General features: G+C 43.9%; 2 protein-coding genes across 2 annotated transcripts; both read right to left on the bottom strand.

Moving 5' to 3' along the window:
• LOC127294850 (uncharacterized) lies at window positions 1-24,029 on the bottom strand. Its single transcript, XM_071829206.1, has 8 exons — window positions 24,012-24,029; window positions 18,774-23,572; window positions 8,918-9,287; window positions 8,383-8,505; window positions 2,906-3,275; window positions 1,789-2,440; window positions 1,296-1,521; window positions 1-536 (listed from the first exon to the last, which is right to left on the bottom strand). Exons 1-2 carry the CDS (start codon window positions 24,027-24,029, stop codon window positions 21,845-21,847), a joined length of 1,746 nt encoding a protein of 581 aa, XP_071685307.1. The 3' UTR covers window positions 1-536; window positions 1,296-1,521; window positions 1,789-2,440; window positions 2,906-3,275; window positions 8,383-8,505; window positions 8,918-9,287; window positions 18,774-21,844.
• Window positions 13,051-18,764, bottom strand: LOC139830536 (uncharacterized). Its single transcript, XM_071818833.1, has 2 exons — window positions 13,760-18,764; window positions 13,051-13,429 (listed from the first exon to the last, which is right to left on the bottom strand). The coding sequence occupies exons 1-2, from the start codon at window positions 14,877-14,879 to the stop codon at window positions 13,386-13,388; spliced, it is 1,164 nt and encodes a 387-aa protein (XP_071674934.1). The 5' UTR covers window positions 14,880-18,764; the 3' UTR covers window positions 13,051-13,385.

Below are 24,029 nucleotides of genomic sequence, written 5' to 3'. Positions count from 1 at the left end.
GAAACCAATACAGCTGACAGATTACGAATATGCATTGTACATATACTGCAGCAATGGAACGGCAGCAAGCCTGCAACAATATTAATTCCTGCACTGATACAACAGGATACAGACAGTTCATCCAACAATTCGATCGACACAAAAAACCTTGTTTATCAGGGAGTCACTTATTTCAAATCTCTCTCACCATCTGAACAGTCCCATTTGACTACTAGCTAGAGTCGCAGGTCAAATATGGAGCTGCAGCGCTGCTACTATCTAGTTGTTCGACTCTAGGATGTACGGAGTTAGTCCGGGGTTAGCTCTGTAGACGTAACTTTTATGTTGTCCTGTGAGAAGAGTTCGAAGACGCACACGTCAAACTTCTCCAGATGATTACCCCGAGAAATCGCGTCCCAGCTCTTACTGAAACCGCCAGAGGAACGATTGCTGCAATAGACATAACTAACTTCCCAAGCCTTTCCTTGTTCATCCCAGAGTGTCAACTTCTTGTCAGTGTGGGGAAGATAATCCCTCACAAAATCACTTGGAATAATCTGCAACACAAGAAAGTACTTCAGGAAAACGATCATGTACAGTACAATGGTATTTCTGCCTTGCATGTTAAAGCGCCTATTCTGGGATACTTCTTGTTTTTTACACTATATGCATGTATGAGCAGATGATTTTTTTGATGCTGACTATAAGTCAGGAAACTGGTAACAGCAAAAATAAGGAATCAAAAAAACATACAACTATGCGGAATCAGTAGTCATCAGTCAGATGAAAGAATCTGAAACATATTTTTTTCCCATACTACTTGGCGGGTTAACCATTTCCACATTTTGAGAAGGGAAATAATATACCCCCATATGTATCGCATAACCTCATTCTCTAGTCTATTCATACTAGCACCTTGGATCATTAAACTCTTGAACAACAATAAGCATATAGTTAATTACTTGAGTTATTTCATTATGAATGGCAATTCCATGGACAAAAACAAGGTTTAATGATGCAAACGGATGTGTAGAACAATGAACTGGCTAATAACTTTCTGAAAGAAAATCATCAAGGAAAATCTCTAACACTGAGCCAAAATAGAAAACAGCAACCGCGAAAAATATTAATGTTGGAGGGAATATGCCAATATGTATTCCATGAGGCCAAAGGTCACAATATATAGTACATGTACAAGGTGAAATATGCAGCCTTTCGAAGCGAAAGGAGCCAGTCCCCAAACATCAGAGTGAATAAATCAAAAGGTCGCTGAGATACAGACACACTACTATGATAGGGTAACTGAATATGTTTACCTTGCCTCTGAGACATGCCCTAGAAGACCACGATGAATTAATGACGACATACGAGAACCACAAAGGTGGCCAAGACGATGATACCACTGGTGGCAAAAGCAACGATAGCAGAAGAACTGGAAGACGAGGTGGCAGCGCAAGGAACACGAAGCCAGTCTAACTCCCAAAACCCCTGGGAATCATGTCGGCGAGGGCCAGCTCCAACCAAAGCTTGTGTGCGACGATCCTGAACAGAACAAGAATCGATGTCAAGAATGACACGACAACCAGAGTCAGTAAGCTGGCCCGCAGAAAACAAGTTCCTCATAAGACGTCATGAGAAATATCAGGAACAAAAAAAGGAGTCGAAAGAGTGTTCTCACTAGAAACGGAGAGAGAAGTACCATCGGCAGTAAGAACACTAAGAGGGGAATCAAGAGGTCGAAGAGAGGACAGACAAGAATCAGAAGTCATATGAAAAGAAGCTCCAGAGTCCAAAACCACGGGGACGTACCTGTGTAGAAGATGGTGGTCACATAGTGCCAGAAGAATCAGTCACAGGCTGTCGAGGGAGACCCTGAAGCGGCGAGCAGCCGCCTGAGCCACACAATATCTTGCTTGGTGGAGCTAGCTGGAGAAGATCCGAAAGCGAACGACCTCTGCTGACGTATATCACGCTCCTTCGTGTAGCAGCGGGACTCAATATGACCATCCATGTCACAATAGGTGCAGTGAGGACGGGAGCGACCCTAGCCACGACACTGGCCCTGACCCTAACCACAACTTTGGCCCTGGGCCTCGGTAGTGGGTAAAAGTGGCAGAGCAACGTGCCTCGAAGAAGGCGGTAGAGCAGGCGACGAAGGGCCATGTGTAGCAAGTACAGAAGGAACATCCAGTAAACCAACGCCACGTAGGCGAGTCTCCTCAGCACGAAGCTCAGACCGCACCTCATAAAGGGGAACATGACCACGAGCAAGCAACTAAGCACGACGGGGCTCAAGCAGGTCTAACTTCCTTAGAAAACTTGAGGTGAAAACTTTGAAGAATCTTTGTGAGGGACACCCTAGATTCATCCACTTCCTTAGAAATTCTGAACATCGGTGAAAACATTGAAGAATCTTTGTGAGGGACACTTTCTTCTAACACGTGGTTTGGTGAATCAGAATCTGTTACATGAGAAGTTTGAAGGGAAATCATATGAACTCTTAGGATCTTCAACATGTACTATGTACAATAATAATTGTCAAAACCAGTACAAGGACAACGATAAAAGCCACATCTAACCTAGTGCTTAGAGATCAATTTTTTTTATAAAATTTACTACCATGTGACAAGAAGCCTCATAAATTATGACCATGCATGGCGATATCCATGAAACGGAAGGGGCAAATAATTTTTGCAACTATTACTCAATATTATTATATATCAAATGTTCGAATAGGTGTGACCACACTTGCTGCACGGTTATGCATTTATTAGTCAAATGTGCACTCGAAATAATCTTGTCGCTCTAACAATTTTAGAAAAGTGCGCCTAATCACCTCTCACGAATTACTACATGTGTCATTTTTATAAGAACTTAATTATCATTAAGGAATAATACCAGTTTTTTCAATTAACAATGGTTTTACCTTCAGTACTGTTAAGGCTTAATGATTTGTAACCAACTGAAGCAGCCGATGTATCATTGTCCTCTTCATCAGTTTCTATTATACAAACCAGATTGTTTCAAAGCTTAGCATCAAAAGCTAATGACTTCTCAATACAGAGTCCATCAAATACCACCACCAAGAATTGTGAGTGTCCATTATAAGAGAAGGTTAAAATGTGTCCTGACTCTATGGAATTATCCATAACAAATTCCTTCCACCCATGTCCAAAGAACAACCCTTCAATGTCTGAAGAAAGCTTTGCAGGCCATGTGTTACCACTTTGACCTTTCAGGTATATCAATCCAATTGGATGATTCTGAACGTACTGATAGAATGCTGGTGGAATTCTCTACAATACAACATGAAAAAGTTGAAGTTATGAAAATTCTCAACAATATAAAAATGTACTGATAATATGAAAGTATACATGATTGACAGAAGCAAACAACTTAACAAAACAAATAACTAAAACCCTAAGAAATAATAACCAATATTTTTTATATTTTTACTCTATGAATTTCACAGAATTCATCCCAACATAATGCGCATTACCTAAAAGAAATTGTTATGACATCTAAATTTCACTTCCCCCCTGAAACGACGACACATTAATGTATTTCACAAATAGTATATTGGTAAATGATTCTGCCATTTATCAAACCATGTAATAATGCACACCGAACAATATCCATATATAGAACTTTGTATTTGGGAAGATGGATCATTAGTACTACAATCTACTTAATGTCAACATTCAATCGAGATCCAAGAAGGGTAAAATTCCTATCTTGTCATGACCTTGATGCTTGACTTGGTCCATCTACTTTAGTAAAACCACTTATTTAACCTCTGTTGAGACCATCTTGGTTAAATGTCAAGTGCATTCCCATTGCCATGCTGCCTTTTTTTTCAAGCCAGTAACCGTAGATATCCAAGTTACAATAACTATGCCCATGTGTGCCCATTATGCTGAACAACTATGATGTGCCTTAACAATTCTATGTTCTAATAAAGGTTGCCTAAGTTTCAAATGTAGAAGACAAAACATGTAACACACATAATCGCTTTTATATTGGTTACGCATCAGACAATGTCACAAATATATTAATGTACAAGTTTAACAAGGATAAATATCATCTATATATTCAAAACAAATTAATTAACATGAAGTCTTTAATCATCTCTATCAAAATCACACAAAAACCCACTTTTAGTTGTACCATCTTAGTTTTGATAATATGACCCAACGACCTGAGGATGTTATGCGAATGAACGATAACACTTTTGGAGCATTCTATCATATATTGGACTAATAAAGCACAATCATGTACAAATAGTAAGCATATCTAACTTCAACCAGTTAATTGAAACAGTCAAAGAAAACAAATAGAATAACCATTTCAACCCTGCTAACTGGCTAAGGCAAACCAAGTGAAATCAGATAATAGTGTAGGCATGACCATTGTTGTGTTAGCTTGATCCGATCTCTGCATGCTCCAATTAAACAGCGCACTCGAACAATACCAATTCAATTTCGAAAAAGAAGAAAATAAATCAAATCTGAATCATCCAGCCTAATCAAAGATAATTGATGAAATAAAGAATGCAAGAAAAAAATCGAAGAAAACCACCCGTGTCAAGAATATACATCCAGAGGTAGTTCTCCGGAGGTTTGTTTTTCTTTTTGCGCTGAAATGTTGAGCGCTCATTCAAAACTAATTTTTTAATCTGCTGAATCTACTTTATTAGTTTCTGAACTGGTGTGTCCACGCTAATTAGCTCCGCATGCCAAAATTAGGATATTGTAGTGCCATGTTCATGAATAGACTCAGCCCACACAAACAGAATCCTATAAATAAAACTTCAGAATTTGAGTACAATTCATCAAATCTACACTTACCTAACATTGTCGAATGAATTGGTCAAAGAAAAATCAATTCTTTTCATATGAAGCTCAAGGGTTCAAAACACAAAGACTATAGACAGCTATTGCAGTCATGCACGTAATAAAAAAAACATGCAAAATATTGTATTACATCTATTCTGAATTAGAACGAATAAAATTGTGCTCCTCATTTATGATAATGGATTTGATGTGTTCAAAATGATCTAGAGACAATTTGTTTCAGTAATTTTGTAGTACCTTGTCACTATATAGACAAGGAGACCAGGAAGTTAACACGATCTGAATATCTTTGAACTACCAACAGTTGCCAGTAAACAAAACTAGTACTAGGAATGTAATCCCCAGCTACCAAACAAGAATGTTCAAATACCTGCAACAACAGGAATACATATTCATCGCACTATTACGTCTAGCGTCTAAGATCTGGTTTCAAGGAAGCGAGTGTTCCATTCCTCTCTCCAGCTACTGCTACTACGAAAATCCATCTCTCTCTACATCTTAGATTAGTCCACTTTCACTAGCTAGGAATACAAAAACTTCCCAAGAAAAGGGCATAGAGTTTTCCCTCCCCATCCTGACTTATTGAGTGATGCAAATTGTGGCCGAGATTCAGATACAGGGAGGATGAGTACACGATCAAAACCAGATTTTCCATGTTTACACAACCAAAATCTAATGGAGCTAAACATACACATATCGAGTTCATCACTGAAAAATTAGAAAAAGATTCAAAAACCCTCACCAATCGTTCCCCACATTCAGGGGGCAAGAACAGCCTGCAGAATTGCTGCCCAACCTTCTTGCCTTCCTCCTCCTCCCCATTCCCCTGCTCCCTCCTCCTCCACCCATCGCCCTTCCTCTTCACGTTGTCCCTCCCCGCCATGGCCGCCCTGCTTGCTTTGCTCTCCTGCTGCCCCGACCGCCTGCTCCCCTGTTCCTTGCGCCCAGCCATTTCTAACTCCTCCACAGAACTTGAGGTCTACAGCAGAAGATACGCAAGAATGGATGATTTGTTGCAGGGGAGGGAGGAACGGTAAAGGAGCCATCGCCCAGGTTTAAAAAGAGGTGCTGGATTGAGTCTTGGGAGAGAGGAGGAGGCTGGCCCTCTGTGGGACACAACCGTGTCTTTTTTGACAGTACACTATTTTCTTTATTACTCCAGTAAATACACACCTCCACTCCCTTTTTTTCCCTTAGCTCATGCACGGAATGGTCATGTGATCAATCGGCACGTATCCACATTTTTTCTACGTGTCGGTACTTCTGTCTTCTGTCCGTGTACCACCAGGATTTGAATTTCCTACGACGTGTATGTTATTTACTTGCCCCCGATTAGTTTTCTCTTAATCAAATTTTAACAACTTTTTAATGTAAAAATAGCAACATATATAACATTAAATTGTAAATTTTATTAAACTAAGTGTCAATATAAATCTATCGATACTGATTTAGTGTCATAAATATTGCTACTTTTTAAAAATAGATCAAATTTAATAAATTTATAACTTATATATAAAACAAATCTAAATATACACTTATTTGTGAACCTAGGAAGTACGACCGAACTTAGTTTCCCAAACGAATGCAACATAGTTTTAGCCTTTTAGCCACACCCAAATACAAAATTGTCAGTCGTCCACTAGAAAAAAAAAGAGGATACTACGTATGCCACAAAGAGATGACGCATGCCTGTCTCGGTTTTCCTTCGAGTTCGAGAGACGTAAGGTTGCAATTCTTCATTTAAGTGGAAAATGCTGCCTACATTTAATTGACCTAGCCGTTGACACTACCAAATAAATTTGAACCTAAATATGCGGAAAGTATGTTTGACACATGGGCACCAATGCTCTCTCCACTTTCAGATTTTTGAAAATTTTAAAACCTCGCGTTTCTAAGTCTAAAAAAATTATGGCGTTAAATATATAGATAGATATATACGGGTGGGGTGTATGCAAAAAAGTCCCCTTAAAAAATACTTTGTATTTTGAACAATATAAAAAAGACAAATTTCTGACAGTAAATGTAGTAAAATAATATAACAATAGTGTATCCTTTTGTGAGAAATTTGTTTTTTTGTATTTCCCAAAATTTAAAGTATTTTTTACCAGGACATTTTTTGCATACACTTCTTATGTACATATCTATCTACATATTTAACGCCATAATTTTTTAAATATAAAAGGGTAAGGTTTTGAAATTTTCAAAAAACTAAAAGTGAAAGGAGCACTGGTGCCCATGTGCACCAAATCCTTGTTCCTAAATATGTAAATAATAAATTTATCTATTAAAGCCAAGTTTCGGGACGACTGATGGATTGAGGGCCGCTCGGTGGGTGAGATTGCGCCATCGCTGTTCAAGTGCATACCAAAAAGACGCCGCAAATCCCGCACCGTCGCCGATGGGCTGCAAGGAAACGCTTGGGCTACAGACATACACGGGAACCTGGGCATCCAAGAGATCGGCGAATACCTGCTCCTTTGGCGAAGGATCGAGGGCACGATGCTCAGTGGTGAGCCGGACCGGCTCAACTGGAAGTGGACTGCCTCGGGAGTATATTCTGCCAAATCCACCTACATGGCCACTTTCCACGGGTCCACGGCGTGCCCTGCGGCCAAATTCATCTGGCGCACCTGGGCGCCCCAGAAGGTCAAATTCTTCCTCTGGCTGGCCCTCCAAGATCGCTGCTGGACCGCGGAAAGGCTTGCACGGAGAGGGTTGCAGCACCATCCCAGATGCCTTCTCTGCGATCAGCTGCCTGAGACCATGCATCATCTGCTCCTGGAGTGCCCGTTTGCCAAGCTAGTTTGGCATGAGGTGCTATCCTGGCTTAGGATGCCATGCACTATCCCTAGCGCCGAGGACGCTTCGCTCAGTGACTGGATGGCAAAGGTCAAGCCTGCACTCCCAAAGCCGCTTCGGAAAGGGTTCGCATCAGCCTCCTTGCTCATACCATGGATGCTCTGGAAACACAGAAACGACTGCGTGTTTGACAGGGCCCAGCCATCGACGCAAGCGCTGCTCGCCAACATCAAGGAAGAAGCTTGTCTCTGGGCAAGGGCAGGAGCTCTAGGACTGAGGGCCGTCCTTCCAACGAGTTGGGATGTGCACTAGGCAAACCATCCCCCACCCTGTATCACCGTCTCCTAGGAGACTTGTAATTACAACTCTTTCTTTTCAATGAAATGAAGCGCAAAGGTCCTTTGCGTTTTCTCGAAAAAAAAAAAGTTGCGCGTAATATGAAGTAAAAAAAATATCAACAATTTTTGTTGCTTAATATGAAATAATACAAAAAAACGGGGTGCTCTGGGCGGCAGGGTAGGCTGCCCACTCGTGTCGCGCGCGGAGGAGTCGCGGGATCGATGACGGAGATCGCCGGCCGGTAGCGGGGCTGGTCAGAGATCGGCATAGTGGTGTTCTGGGCGGGATCCGGGGCGGCGGCCTCAGCCGGTGGTTCTGTGGCGCGTCCCACTTGGCTGCCCTAGCCGGGGTTTTTTCGCACTAGCAGTATGCAAGTGGGGGGCGGCAACATAAGTGAAGTTCAAAGTCTTACCTTTCAGGGTGAAAATCCAAGGTCGAGCCTTAATTGGTTGTGCCTGGCAATGGCCTTGTTGAAGACATTTTTTGAGAGCGGGGACTATCTTCAGGGTGAAAACCTAAGATCTTTTGATAGGGCCTAGTGATTCAAGATAAAAAAAAATTATAGCATTTACTAACATGTGACAAGAAGCCTCAAATTATGACCATGCATGGCAATATCCATGAAATGAAAGGTTTGAAGATGGCTCCCGATTATAAACAATATAAGACTGTTGTACTACACATGAAACAAAAGGGGCAAACAATTTATGCAACTATTACTCAATATTATTATATATCAAATGTTTGAATATGTGTGACCACGCTTGTTGCACGGGTAGTTAGTCAAATGTGCACTCTAAATAATCTTATCATCTTGTTTCTCAAACAGTTTTAAAAAATTGCGCCAATCACCTGTCACCAATAACTACATGTGTCATTTTTATAAGAACTTAATTATGATTAAGTCCAGCATAATACAAGTTTTTTAAAATTAACAAGGGTTTTACCTTCAGTACTGTTAAGACTTGCTGATTTGTAATCAACTAAAGCAGCCGATATATCATTGTCCTCTTCATCACTTTCTGTTGTACAGACCAGATCGTTTGAAGGCTTAGCATGAAAAGCTGATGACTTCTCAATACAGAGTCCATCAAATACCACCACTGAGAATTGTGAGTGCCCATCATAAGAGAAGGTTAAAGTGTGTCCTGACTCTATGGAATGATCCATAATAAATTCCTTCCACCCATGTCCAAAGAATAACCCTTCAGTGTCTAAAGAAAGCTTTGCAGGCCACGTGTTACCACTTTGACCTTTCAGGGACATCAATCCAGTTGGATGATTCAGAAGGTACTGACAGAATGCTCATAGAATTCTCTACAATGCATCAAGAAAAAGTTCATGTCATGAAAATTCTCGACAACATAAAAATGTACTGATAATATGAGAGTATACATGACTGACAAAAGCAAACAAGTTAAACAAAAAAATTAAAAATCCTAACAAGTAATAACCAATAAATTTTATACTCCGTAATTTTATTCTATGAATTCCACAGAATTTAGATCCTCCCAACATAATGTTCATTACCTAAAAGAAGTTGTTACGACATCTAAATGTCACTTGCTCCCTGAAACAACGACACATAAATGTATTTCACAAATAGTATATTGGTAAATGATTCTGGCATTCATCAAACCATGTAATAATGCACACCGAACAATATCCATATATAGAACTTTGTATTTGGGAATGTGGATCATTAGTACTACAATCTACTTAATGTCAACATTCAATCGAGTTCCAAAAAGAATAAAATTCATTTCTGGTTACGACCTTGATGCTTGACTTGGTCCATCTACTTCGGTAAAACCACTTATCTAACCTCTGTTGAGATCATCTTGGTTAAATGTCAAGTGCATTCCCATTGCCATGCTGCCTTTTTTTTAAGCCAGCAACCGTAGATATCCAAGTTACAATAACTATACCCATTTGTGCCCATTATGCTGAACAACTATGATATGCCATAATAATTCTATGATCTAATAAAGGTTGCCTGAGTTTCAAATGTAGAAGACAAAACATGTAACACACATAACCGCTTTTATATTAGTTACGCATCAGACGATGTCACAAATATATTAATGTACAAGTTTAACAAGGTTAAATATCATCTATATATTCAAACAAATTAATTAACATGAAGTCTGTAATTGTAGAGATCAGAGGCGGCGGCTAACCTTCTGGGTGGAAGCTCACTCTCTATTCTGTCTTGGGTTACACGGTACTGAGGTGAGAATATATATAGCTCAGCCACATACACAGCAGATGGGCCACATGGGCCAGAAACATAAAGCCCAGTAACGGTTCAACACTCCCCCTCAAGATGGGTGATATATATCTATCATCCCCATCTTGTCACAAGCCAAGTTGCATTCCTTTGTTCCTAGTCCTTTTGTTAAACAATCTGCAATCTGCTGTCTAGTGTTCACATAATCAATCTTGATAATTCCAGCATCTAATTTCTCCTTGATAAAGAACCTGTCAATCTCTATATGTTTGGTTCTATCATGTTGGACTGGATTGTTTGCTATACATATTGCTGACTTGTTATCACACCAAACATTTAAATGACCATCTCTTAGCACCTTCAGCTCACGTAAGAGATTTTTTACCCATAGCATATCACTCAATCCTTCAGACATGGCACGGTATTCAGCTTCAGCGGATGACTTTGATACAACTTGTTGCTTTTTACTCCTCCATGATACTAGGTTACCTCCAACAAATACACAATATCCTGAAGTTGACCTCCTGTCATCAAGACAACTTGCCCAATCAGCATCACTATAACCATCTATTACTAGATGTCCATTACTTCTGAACCATAACCCTTTTCCTGGAGTTCCCTTTAGGTACCTCAGAATTCGATGTACTGCATCTAGGTGACCAGTCCTTGGTTCATGCATATATCTACTTACAACGCTCACTGCATAAGCAATGTCTGGCCTTGTATGACATAAATATAGCAACCTTCCTACAAGTCTTTGATAAGTTTCCTTTTCCACCAATTCTCCAGATTCAGCTGTTATCTTATAATTTTGATCAATGGGGGTTGCGGCTGCTCGACACTGCATCATTCCTGTGTCATTCAACAGGTCTAGAACATACTTGCGTTGTGACAACACTATGCCCCTTGCCGATCGTGCTATTTCTATCCCAAGAAAATACCTGAGTTGGCCAAGATCCTTCACCTCAAAAACCCTACTTAGACACTTCTTCAATCTGAGTATTTCAGCTTCATCATCCCCAGTAATTATGATATCATCCACATAAACAGCCAGAATAGTAATCCTTTGGTTTGAATGCCTGTAAAACACAGTGTGATCACCATTGCACTGTCTATATCCCATGGCACACACGGCCCTTCTAAACCGATCAAACCAGGCTCTTGGAGATTGTTTCAGACCATAGAGAGCCTTTTTTAGTTTGCACACTTTACCTCCATTTTCAGCAGCAGCCATTCCTGGTGGCACCTCCATATACACCTCTTCCTGAAGGTCACCATGCAAGAAGGCATTCTTCACATCAAGCTGATGTAGTGGCCATCCAAAATTAACTGCACAAGATATCAAGATCCTCACAGTGTTCATTTTCGCCACAGGGGCAAAGGTTTCGTCATAGTCAATCCCATATGTTTGACTATATCCCCTTGCAACCAACCTTGCCTTATACCTTTCTATCTTTCCCTCCGGACTTTGTTTGACTGTAAACACCCACTTGCATCCAACAGCTTTCTTTCCATCCGGTAAGGTAGTCAACTCCCAAGTTTGATTCTTCCTTAATGCTTCCAACTCTTCTCTCATAGCAACACACCATTTAGGATCTTGTTTTGCAACTGTCCAATCAGTAGGAATATGCACTAATTGGAGAGACGCAACAAATGCCAGATGGGAGGGTGACAAGGCTTCATAAGACACATAGTTGCTGATATCATGAACATTAAACCCATATTTCTTCACAGGTCTGCTTGTAGCTGCTCTAGTCCCCTTTCTTAGTGCAATTGGTAGGTCTGCCGATCCTCTAGTGATATTTGAGTTCACCTCCAACGGTGCACTCGATGAACTATCTTCAGCAGATTGTCTGTCTTCAGCAGATTGTTCTTCCTCTTGTATTTGTGACCCCTGTACCAAATTATCTTCCTCCCCCTGTTCAGCATTCTCCCCCTGTTCAACATTCTCACGTCGCCTCCTTGTGTACACTTGAAGTTGCTTTTCTTGGCCCTGTTGTAAAGCAGTTACATGGGCACCCTGTTGTGGTGCAGTTACATGGGCACCATCAGCTTCAGACTCTGAAGAGATCAGATCCGATCCAATCACCAGCGGAGAAGGTTGACCCTTTGTTGTTGCATCAGAATTTTCTGCAGGTGTGACTGTACCGTTTGTATTCTCCCCCTCTTGATCAGCGCTCAACTGTGACAGATGATCAAGACCTTCAAACAATATGCTTAAGTCTGTTTGCTCACCATAAAAGGGTTCAGATTCACGAAAGGTGACATCCATACTCACAAAAGTTCTGCGCTCAGTTGGATTCCAGCATTTATATCCTTGTTGTCCGGGAGGATAGCCAATAAAAATGCATTTCACAGCCTTGGGATCAAGCTTACTTGCTGATGGTCTGTGATCCCTGACAAAGCAAGTACAGCCGAAGACCTTGGGGGCAACAGGAAATTTGTTTTCTCCAAATAAAAGTTCACATGGCGATTTCATGCCCAAAATCCGTGAAGGCATGCGATTAATAAGAAAGGTAGCAGTTAGAACTGCCTCACTCCATAGAAATTTCGGTACATTCATAGTGTACATGAGAGAGCGAGTTACCTCTAATATGTGTCGATTCTTTCTTTCAGCTACTCCATTTTGGGGAGGAGTATCTGGGCAGGAAGTTTGATGCATGATACCTTTCTCGGATAAGAATCTGCCAAATCTGTTGTTAACATACTCTGTCCCATTATCAGATCTGAGCATTTGTACCTGCACCCTAAATTGAGTGTTTACATATGCACAGAAGTCCTGAAAGCATTGAAACACCTCATCTTTGTGGCGTAAAAGATACACCCAGGTCATGCGGGTATAACAATCAATGAAGGTTACAAAATATTTCATTCCACTAATCGACATAGTAGGACATGTCCATACATCAGAGTGCACAAGAGCAAAGGGAGCTATACTTCTCAGCCCCTTACTCACATAAGATGTTCTGGTATGTTTAGCATACTCACATGCATCACATTTCAGTTTGTTCATGTCTACTCTACTCATTACATCAGGACAAACTTTGCTCATCTTATCAAAGGAAATGTGCCCCATTCGACAATGATGGATCATGGCCTTGCTCTCTTTATCACCTTGGACCGCTGCGAGCACCACTGAGTATCCTAGCAACTTAGGCTTCTCTCGGTCCAGGTACCATAACCCTCTACATCTGATTCCGTCCCCAAGCTTCCTTCCAGTCATCCTCTCCTGAATTAAACACATATACTTATCAAGAATAATGCGGCAATCAATCTGATCCACCATGTTACTCAAAGAGATCAAGCTCACTGGAAATGCAGGCACATGTAGGACAGAGGATAACTTTATGTTAGATGAACACTGGACATCTCCAACACCTTTTACAAAGTTGAGCAAGACCATCTATCCGCGTTTGAATGGTTTCATGGTATGTAGATGGGTACTGATTATACATCTCAAACTCTCTACTATTACCAGTAACATGCCTTGAGGCACCAGAATCTAATACCCAATCAGAATCAAGCTTATGAGCAGCTAGAGAGACATTTTCTGTATTACCTTTGTTGTAGACAAAATGAGCAAACTGCCCGAAGCTCGTTTCTCCTTGCTGTTCATTTTTCTTCACTTCCCCTTCAACACTTTCCTGATTCTGAGTTACTGATCTACCTCCCTCTGTAAATGTCATATTGGCTCTGGCCCTTCCTTGTGGACCGCCTGAGTTGTGGTAGTAATTTCCTCCGTTTCTGCCTCTACCACCTCTATAGTATCCCCTGCCATACCTGCTGCCTCTGAAACCTCCTCTGCCTCGGCGAGGTGGAGCTGTACATTGATGGACAAGGTGGCCACTTATTCCACAGTTGAAGCACTCTCTGGTCTGCTGCCACTCAGACACAAGATAGGCAGGCCTTTGTGTAAGTTCCCCTTTTTCATTGCACTTCAGTCTTGTTTCCTCTTGTGCAATAGCGGCAATAGCAGCTTCAAGTGAAGGCAACTGAGTTTCATGCATCAGATTCGCCCTCCTATTCTCAAAGTCTTGATTCAGACCCTTCAAAAACTTGAGCACTCGCTTGCCTTCAATCCATTTCTTTGCTGCCACAACACATTCAGTATGGGTGAGCACCAAAGGATCAAGATGATCCAAATCAGCCCACAACTGCTTCAGCTCCCCCACATAAGTCATCACTGACTTTTCACCTTGAGTGAGATCATGCAGTCTATCCTCAAGTTGAGAAACAAGCATCACATTTCCCTTACCAGAATACATCTGAGACAAAGCTTCCCATACCTCTTTTGCAGTAGGCAGTGCCTCAACAGATGCAGCAACTGGCGGGGTTAAAGAGCTGAGCAACCACGCAAGTATTCCTGAATCAGTAGTGCTCCATTTCTTCCACTCGGCACCTTGCTTCTCAACAGGTTCAACAACTTCTCCCAGAACATATCCTTCCAAAGCTTTCGTCTTCAGCAACAGCCGTCCTCTCCTAGACCAGCTCAAATAATTGCTAACACCCTCCAGTTTAATCTCGTTTGGTGTCAGTTCCAGCTTTTGCACCCCCTCTGCCTGTGAGACTCCAGCAAGTAGAGCCCCATCTCCTGACCTGACCACAGCCGTAGCCTCTGTAGTCTTGGCGGTGAGGATCTCCGCCAGCCTGTCCAGTGCCTTTGCCAAATCGTCTCCCATGGCTCAGCCTTGCCACAACACTTCCCTCAGACCTCCTGATGCAGAACCACCAAATCCCTCGCAGCCTCCAACAGATCCACTCACTGGGTCTTCATCTCCAGCGCCACCCCCTCCATCCTCTAGAGCTCTGATACCATGTAGAGATCAGAGGCGGCGGCTAACCTTGTGGGTGGAAGCTCACTCTCTATTCTGTCTTGGGTTACACGGTACTGAGGTGAGAATATATATAGCTCAGCCACATACACAGCAGATGGGCCACATGGGCCAGAAACATAAAGCCCAGTAACGGTTCAACAGTAATCATCTCTACCAAAATCACACAAAAAATCCACTTTTGGTTTGTACCATCTTTGTTTCGGTAGATCGTATGACCTGATCAAAGATAACTGATGAAATAAAGAATGCGAGAAAAAACCAAGGAAACCCATCCCTGCTCAAGAATGTACATCCATACTCATCAAAGATAACTGATTGAATAAAGAATGCAAGAAAAAACCAAGGAAACCCATCCGTGCTCAAGAATGTACATCCAAAGAGGAAGTTTCCCTGTCAAGAAACAGTGGTGGTTTGTTTTTCTTTTCACGCTGAAATGTTGAGCACTAATTCCAAACTAATTTTTTAATCCATGGAATCTTCCTTATTAGTTTCTGAAATGGTGTGTCCACATTAATTAGCTCCGCGTGCCAAAATTGGGACATTGTAGTCCCATGTTCATAACTAGATAAAACCCACACAAACATAATCCTATAAATAAAACTTCACAATTTGAGTACAATTTATCAAATCTACACGTTACCTAACATTGTCAAATGAATTGGTCCAAGAAAAATCAATTCTTGTGATACGAAGCTCAAGGATTCAAACCCCAAGATTAGACAGCTACTGCAGTCATGCACGTAATAAAAATTACTTGTAAAACATTGTATTTCATCTATTCGGAATTAGCAAGAATAAAAGTGTGCTCCTCATTTGTGGTAACGGATTTAATCTGTTCAAAATGATACAGAGACAATTTGTTTCAGTAATATTGTAGTACCTTGTCACTATAGGCAAGGTGACCAGGAGGTTAACACGATCTGAATATCTTTGAACTACCAACAGTTGTCATAAATAAAACTAGTACTAGGAATGTAATCCCCAGCTACCAAAGAACAATGTTCAACAACCTGCAATGATAGGAATACATATTCAACGCACTATCACGTCTAGCGTCTAAGATCTGGTTTCAAGGAAGCCGGTGTTCCATTCCTCTCCCTACCTATTGCTACTAAGAAAATCCATCTCTCTCTACCTCTTAGATTAGTCCACCTTGATTATCTAGGAATACAAAAACTTCCTAAGAAAAGGGCATGGCATTTTTCCTCCCCATCCTGACTTACTGAGTGGTGCAAATTGTGGCCGAGATTCAGATACAGGGAGGATGAGTACACGATCAAAACCAGATTTTTCATGTTTAGACAACCAAAATCTAGTGGACCTAAACATGCACATATTGAGTTCATCACGGAAAGAATAGAAAAAGATTCAAAAACCCTCACCAATCACTCCCCCCGGATTCAGGGGCCAAGAACAGCCTGCAGAATTGCGGCCCAAACTTCTTGCCTTCCTCCTCCTTCCCATTCCCCTGCTCCCTCCTCTTCCCATCCCCCTTCCTCTTCGCGTTGTCCCTCCCCCATGGCCGCCTGCTTGTTTTGCTCTCCTGCTGCCCCGACCGCCCGCTCCCCTCTTCCTTGCGGCCAGCCATTTCTAACTCCTTCTCCACAGCATTTGAGGTCTACTCCCTCCGTCCACAAATAAGTGGACGTGCGGGATTTTCAAGATAAATTAGTAAAAGGAGAAAAAAATTGTATTGGGAAGATGCAACCAACATCTCTCTCCTCTATAATTATTACACATCCAATAGGCTAAGTGCATGTACAAAGTTAAGATAACATGTGTTGAATATTATTGGGTTTGATTTCCGTGCGATGGGAGAGAAACAACTTTTGCTAATTTAAAGTGCATTGAAAACATAGAAGTACAATCTTTCATGGACAAAGTTTGAGGCTAGATATCCACTTATTTGAGGACGGAGGGAGTACAGCAGAAGATACACAAGAATGGATGATTTGTTGCAGGGGACGGAGGAAGGGTAGAGGAGCCGTCGTTGAGGTTTAAAAAGCGGTGGCTGGATTGAGTCTTGGGAGAGAGGAGGAGGCTGGCTATCTCTGGGACACAACTGTGTTCTTTTTTGACAGTACACTGTTTTCTTTATTACTCCAGTAAATACACCAGCTCCGCTTCCTTTTTTTTTCCTTAGCTCATGCACGGAATGGTCATGTGATCAATCGACACGTATCCACATATTTTCTACGTGTCGGTACTTCTGCCTTCTGTCCGTGTACAACCGGGATTTGAATTTCCTTTGATGTGTATGTTATTTACTCGTCCCTGGTTAGCTTTCTCGTAGATCAAATTTTATTAAATTTTACCAATTTTTTTATATAAAAATAGCAACATATATAACATTAAATTGTAAATTTTATTAAACTACATGTCGAGATAAATCTAACGAGTGTGATAAATATTGCTACTTTTTCAAAAAAAAATCAAATTTAATAAATTTATAAATTATATAAAACAAATCTAAATATACACTTATTTGTGAACCTAGGAAGTACGACCGAACTTAGTTTCCCAGACGGACGCAACTAAGTTTTAGCGTTTTTAGCCACGCCCAAATACAAAATTGTCAAGTCATGCCAAAAAGAGATGATGCATGCCTGTCTCGGTTTTCCTTCGAGTTCGAGACACATACGGTTGCAATTCTTCACTTAAGTGGAAAATGCTGCCTACATTGATTGAATTAGCCGTTGACATTGCCGAACAAATTTGAACCTAAATATGTAAATAATAAATTGATCTATTAAAGTTACGCATAATATGAAGTCGCAAAAAATATCAACAATTTTAGTTGTTTAATATGAAATTACACAAAAACCGTGGTGCTCTGGGCGGCGGCAGCGGCAGGCTACCCTCTTGTGTGCGCGCGCGGAGGAGGCGCCGGATCGACAACAGAGATCGCCGGCCGGTAGCGGGGCTGGTCGGGGATCGGCGTGGTGGTGTCCTGGGCGGGATCCAGGGCGGCGGCCTCGACCGGTGGTTCTACGGCGCGTCGGGCCTAGCTGCCCGAGCAAGGTTTGTGGCAGCCGGGTGATGCTTCGGCGATGCGGTTGGCGGCGGGGGTGTCCCCGATGGCTGCGGATCCAGCGTCTACGGCGGCGTGGTCGTGCCTGGTGGTGGTTGGTAGGTCCTCTGCGCCTCTCCCTCCCGGCGGCTCACGGTGGTGGCCTACTTCGGTGTTTGGGGTGGCGGCGGACGACTCGTCGATGGGTTTGTGGTCAGCAGCGACCTCTTCTTCCACCGATCTGCCTAATAAAGGTGGCTGCCCTAGGGTTCTTCTTTTGCGAAGATGGTGACCTTCCTAAGACCGGCCCTTTATGCCTGGAGTTTGCTGGATCAGGTGGTATTCGGTAGTGTGCACCCAAGCTCTGTTCTATGTTGCCATCTGATGACATTCTGGTCCATGGTGAAAACACAGTCGGAGAATATCATGAAGGCCGGATTGGAGTACTAGCAATGGAGGTTCGAGTCTTACCTTTCAGGGTGAAAATCCGTGGTTGTGCCTGGCAATGGCCTTGTTGAAGGCATTGTTTTGAGAACGGGGACTATCTTCAAGTTGAAAACCTAAGATCTTTTGATCGGGCCTAGTGCTTAGAGATAAAAAAAATTATAGCATTTACTACCATGTGACAAGAAGCCTCATAAATTATGACCATGCATGGCAATATCCATGAAACGAAAGGTTTAAAGATGGCTCCTGATTATAAACAATTGTTGGCGTCCGAAACCCACCGGCGAGCTGCGGCTGGCAACACGAAGAGCCGGGAGGCTCCCAGAACTGCGGCTAGCCCTGGTCCCTCCGAGCGACGGCCCGCAAAGCTCCTGGTACGCACGTCCCGATCTTTGGTGCAGGGCGTGCCACCTGACCTATACCTGGTCAGGAAGGTGATGGATTTGCTTCGCTTAGTTTCCTGCATGGCATACACGTAAACATTAAATACGAGCCTCGATCGGCTCTCAGGTTGTCCTGTGAATCGGCTCAAGGAGCCGATCCACCCATGGTTCGTATGAGGTCTACGATCACATGGTGGTCCTGCTTGATCAATATATAGCTAAAACAACCTACGACGATTTAGGGTTTTCACCGCATAATCGGAACATCCTACACGTGATTGAGCCTGGCAGCCACGTAAGATGATAATGAACCAGCCCTAGATAAGGCCTAAAAACCAACATAGAGTTGATCCCCGGAACATCTTATCTAGGGCTAGCAAACTACACCCTACGTGCTACTGGATCCTTCAACCCGTTTGCAAGGCCTAACTATGCAGATATCAAACTAATCCTTGAAGAACAAGGAGCAATCATAACAGATCGAATCTACTAAACACGGATCAAGCAAGGTGCCGCCCTTACACCTAAGATAGGTGTAAAGGCGGCTAGACGTCTAGGGATAGCATGGAGCAAAGCATGCATCGTGGTAAAACAATGCTAACCCTAACACATCTATGATAACTACGTTGCTCGCCATCAACAAGGCTTCAGCACGAGCAACGCAGGAACAACGAATAAACGTATACTGCCTAGATGCGATCTAGGCAGCATGATGCTTACCCGGAAGAAACCCTCGAAACAAGGGGTTGGCGATGCGCCTAGATTGGTTTGTGATGAACGTGATTGTTGTTTTCTCAATAACCCTAGATACATATTTATAGTCCGTAGACTTTCTAACGTGGGAATGATCCCAACCGTGTACGAGCCAAATTCTAACTAACCGACACGTATCCTACTATATTTACAGATACACGGGCAAACTAGCCCAAACTTCGTGTACAAGGCCGATTCATGTATATCTTCCGTGTATATTCTTCAAGTCCATCTTAATTACGGCCCACCTCTGATCCGGTCAAATTCTGGTGATAACACATGCCCCCCTAGTTTTGGAAATGATAATTCCAAAACCACTCTGCCTTTTCTTTGTTGGGTCATGTCGTGGCAGGGCAAAACCGTCGCAGTATCCTTCATCATGATGCCTTGCCTTCTCAACTTCTCCGCGTGATTTGACCGTTGTTTTTTTTTTCTTGGCACCACTTCCTCGGAAAATGCTGTGGCATTAAATCCACTATACCCCCTTTTATTTAACCGCGCCGAACAGTTCGCCTCTTCATCCCCTTGCTCTGTTCTAGCCATCGGCACGCAAAAATTCCCCATCTCCTGTAGCAATGTCTTCCTCTTCTTCCTCCTCCGCCTCGTCGGATCTTTCTTCCCGGTCCTTCTCCTCTTCGTCCTCCTCCACCTCGTCAGATCTCTCCTCCAATTCTTCTTCATCTCGTGAGCCGACGCCGGAGTGGGGCTCGCTGGCGGCGCACGACATCCTCGCCGCAACGGAGTGGGACAACGAGGACCACGAGCCCTACGTCTGGTCCGAGGACGACAAGTCCTTGACCAGCGGCGACGACGACCTCCAGTTCCTTGCCGATGGGGAACTGGAAGCGACGAGCGAGGACGACTCGTTCTCTTGGGACGGCTACACCTCCTCCGAGGAGGAGGAAGAAGACGACGACGACGACTCCCTCGAGGACTATCCGCCGGCGAAGCGCTTCCGCGCCGGATCGGATGATGACGACGACGACGACGACGACGACGAGGAGGAAGAAGCTTCCATAGAGGGCTATGGGAGCAGCGACGAGGAGCCCACCGGCAGCAGCGCCGACGAGAGCTCCGACGACGAGGGCAGCAACGGCCCGTAGGGTAGCGTCTACTAGTATAGGTCTAGTAGTAGTAGCAGATTGGCCAATAGGCCTTTCTTTTGTTCTTCTCTCCTCGAGCAATCGGCTCTTTCTTTGTAAGAAATCCTTTATTAATGAAGAAAATATTCCTCTATTAATTTTGTCTTCTTGTCCAATTTGCCGATTGTCAAACGAAGTCAACGCTCAAAGAGCCGATGGCAGAGCATCGGCTCCTACCATAACACGCATTTTAAGGCCAAATCGGTTGCCTATTCATGCAGTCAAACAGATCTTATCCGTGTCTACGCCATCCTCCAATCTCAAACGCGCAGATTCGACTCCTCAGCAAATCCAATGAGAGAATCATCTCAAATGCCATGGACTCTGGCTTGAAACTGATCTGTTAACCTGCTCAATTGAGCTTGTTCTGTCTAGAGTCGATGGCTCTGCATCGGCTTTTTATTGTTCTAAAGTCGATGTCCGTGCATCGGCTGTACTGGTATCCATATTCCTCAAGTCGATGTCTGCGCATCGGCTATGACTTGCAAAAAAAAAAATTTTTTACTGGCCGATTTTTCTATCGGCCCCTCACATTTCACTGCCCATGTATCGCACATGTTCCTCTGATTAGGTGCCCCCCGAGTCGAATCTATCAGGTTACTGCAGATATCGGCTCTGCAGTCATGACCAATGTCGATTTCTTAGAGCCCATAAGCCGATGTAAACCCATAGCTTTCCGTCTCCTGTTAGATTGACGCTGAACACAGGCAAAACGTATGGCGAGGATAATAATATGGGCCGATTGCTGGAATCGGCCCCCATTTTGATTGCATTGCTCAATGAAGGTTTACATCTTGGTCTTGCTTTACTATGACTACGTGACATGCTTGAGACAAGATTATCACTTTCTATTTTTTGGGGCCGATCGGCCTTGCCACGTGCGTCCATAGCTTTTGCTCTTGTTACACGGTCAGGCCGGTGGATAAGACCAGCCTCACCCCGTTTTTTGTCACGTCGATGCGCTCACAGTCGTCCAAAGTGATGCCGGAGAGTGGCTCTTGGCCTGCCGTCTCCCAAACATTCATGCCAGCCGTTGAGATCTCAGCTGAGTCATCTGCGTGGACGATTTCTACTTCATCTCCATCCCATCGTGGATGGAATGCAACAGTTGGCGTGGATCCAATCTCTCCCTAGCAGGACAGCGTAGGTGCTCTTGCTATCGACAATGAAGAACGTCGTAGGGATGGTTTTCCTCCCCACGGTCAGATCCACGTTCAGAACACCTTGTGCTTCTGATGCTTGGCCGTTGAAATCGCTCAGTGTGACGTTGGTCTTGATCAGATCCGAGCTAGAGCGTCCCAAACGACGTAGCATGGAGTATGGCATGATGTTGACTGCCGCTCCGGTGTCCACCAGTATCTTGTTGACAGGCTGCCCATTGATGTAACCTCGTAAGTACAGGGCCTTCAGGTGTCTGTAGCTTCTTTCTCGTGGCTTCTCAAAAATAACCGGCCGTGGGCCGCAGTCAAGTTGTGCCACAGATGCCTCTTCTGTTCCAGGAGCACAAAACTCTGCTGGCAGGATGAACACCATGTTTGTACCAGCCGATGTCTCGTCATCGGCTCTCTTTTGCTTGGGGCGCCACTCTTTCCTTTGTGGTCGACCCTCTTCGTCCAGAGTTCGCTGAATTTTCGCGGCCAGATCGGGCCGCGCCTTCCTTAACGTGTGCAGGTATAACCTTTCGGCTTCCTCCAAACCACGTAGTCGCTGAACCCTGCGCTTTTGGGAACGGCTGAGTCCATCAGGGCGCCACCTTGGCCGGTGGTACTTATCTTCTTCTTCTTCATCGTCATCTTCTAACTCCTCGAGATCTTCTACCCGAGAGGACTCAGCTTGCCTGTTCCGAGATGGGAGAGGTCCTAGACGCTTGAACACTGACACATCTCCTGTGCCCCTCTTCTTCTGTCTACATTCTGGGCAGTTGCCGATTGTGGGCAATCGGCTCATTCCTGAATCCCAGCAGTGCTTGAAGAAGGGACAATCCCAGTGCTTGTCCATATCGTCCTGCTCTCTTGATTTTCCCTTGGCATGGCGCTCATATCTCTCCTCGTCATGATCATGCCGACGATGTCTCCTGGCGTCCCTGCTAGCCAGACGATCTCTTTCGTCACCGTCGTCGTATCGTCGGCGTTGGTCGTACTGACTCACATATTTGTTGAGGAGATGATCAGAGAGAGGTCGTTGATATCGCACATTCTTCACTTCTCCCTCTATGATGTAGCGCTTGCCATCGTGTCGGAGCCGATCGCGCGGAACGGCTTCCTCCTTGTCCTTGCTACGAGAGCGGCTGCCCTCGTCTCTGTCCTTACAAGAGTGGTGCCCAGGCCCTACCATGTTAATGCTGAATGAGAAACCTGGCTGGCACCTCCCAGGGTAAGTGCACTCCACCATGTTAACAGCGGGGAAGGGGTGCGTGTCGACTTTCATGGCGTACTGGCTAAAGATTAGACGCCCTTGCTCTATCGCCATTTGGATCTGCTGACGCCACACCCTGCAGTCGTTGGTGGTATGGGTGAACGTGTTATGCCATTTGCAGTATGGCTTTCCGTTCAACTCCTGTGCCGTGGGGATTTTGAGGCCTTCGGGTAACTTTAGCTGCTTCTCCTTGAGCAAGAGGTCGAAAATTTGCTCAGCTTTGGTCACGTCGAAGTCATACCCTCTTGGAGGACCTTGTGGCTTAACCCACTTGCAGGACACGGGGCTTGCCCCCCGAGTACATTCAGCCACTGCTACCTCTTGATCTCCCGCAGAGCCTTCATCTTCATCTGCCTCAACCAGGACTACCGCACGCTTGAACTTGTCCTGGTACAACTCTGGGTGGCGTTGTTCATATAATGATAGTTTCTGAACCATATGCGCCAGTGAAGGGTAATCTGCTTGAGAAGCCATATCCTTGATCGGCGATGCGAGACCCACCACCGCCAACTCGACTGCTTCTTTTTCAGTCAAACGAGCCGAATAGCATCGGTTCCTGATGGCCCCTGGCGCCGGATGTATTCGACATCGTTTCTCCGCGCTTCGCCGTACTTGTGCTAGATCGGCAATGCCAGCCTCGGAAGCCTCTCGAGTGATACCGCATGTGGAACCGCTCTTCCATCTGCTTCCAAGTCCGGATTGAATCTGTGGCGGCGAGGTGTACCACCCGAAAGCCGATCCTGTGAGGGACTGTGCGAAGAACCTCACACGTAGTTCATCCGATGCCGAGATCGTGCCCGGCTACGCCAAATATCGGCTCACATACTCGATTGAACTGAGCCAT

This window comes from Lolium perenne, chromosome 4, assembly GCF_019359855.2.
Source record: "Lolium perenne isolate Kyuss_39 chromosome 4, Kyuss_2.0, whole genome shotgun sequence".
NCBI lineage: Eukaryota > Viridiplantae > Streptophyta > Magnoliopsida > Poales > Poaceae > Lolium > Lolium perenne.
This window is presented reverse-complemented; position numbering and strand designations above follow the sequence as displayed.

Bases quoted from the DNA above. Each gene is read 5' to 3' on its own strand.
- LOC139830536 (XM_071818833.1), bottom strand. From the start codon at position 14,879: ATGGGAGACGATTTGGCAAAGGCACTGGACAGGCTGGCGGAGATCCTC. The intron at 13,430-13,759 runs GTAATACAGAAA...TGTTTAATTCAG, and splicing joins TCATTTTGTCTACAACAAAG to GAGAGGATGACTGGAAGGAA.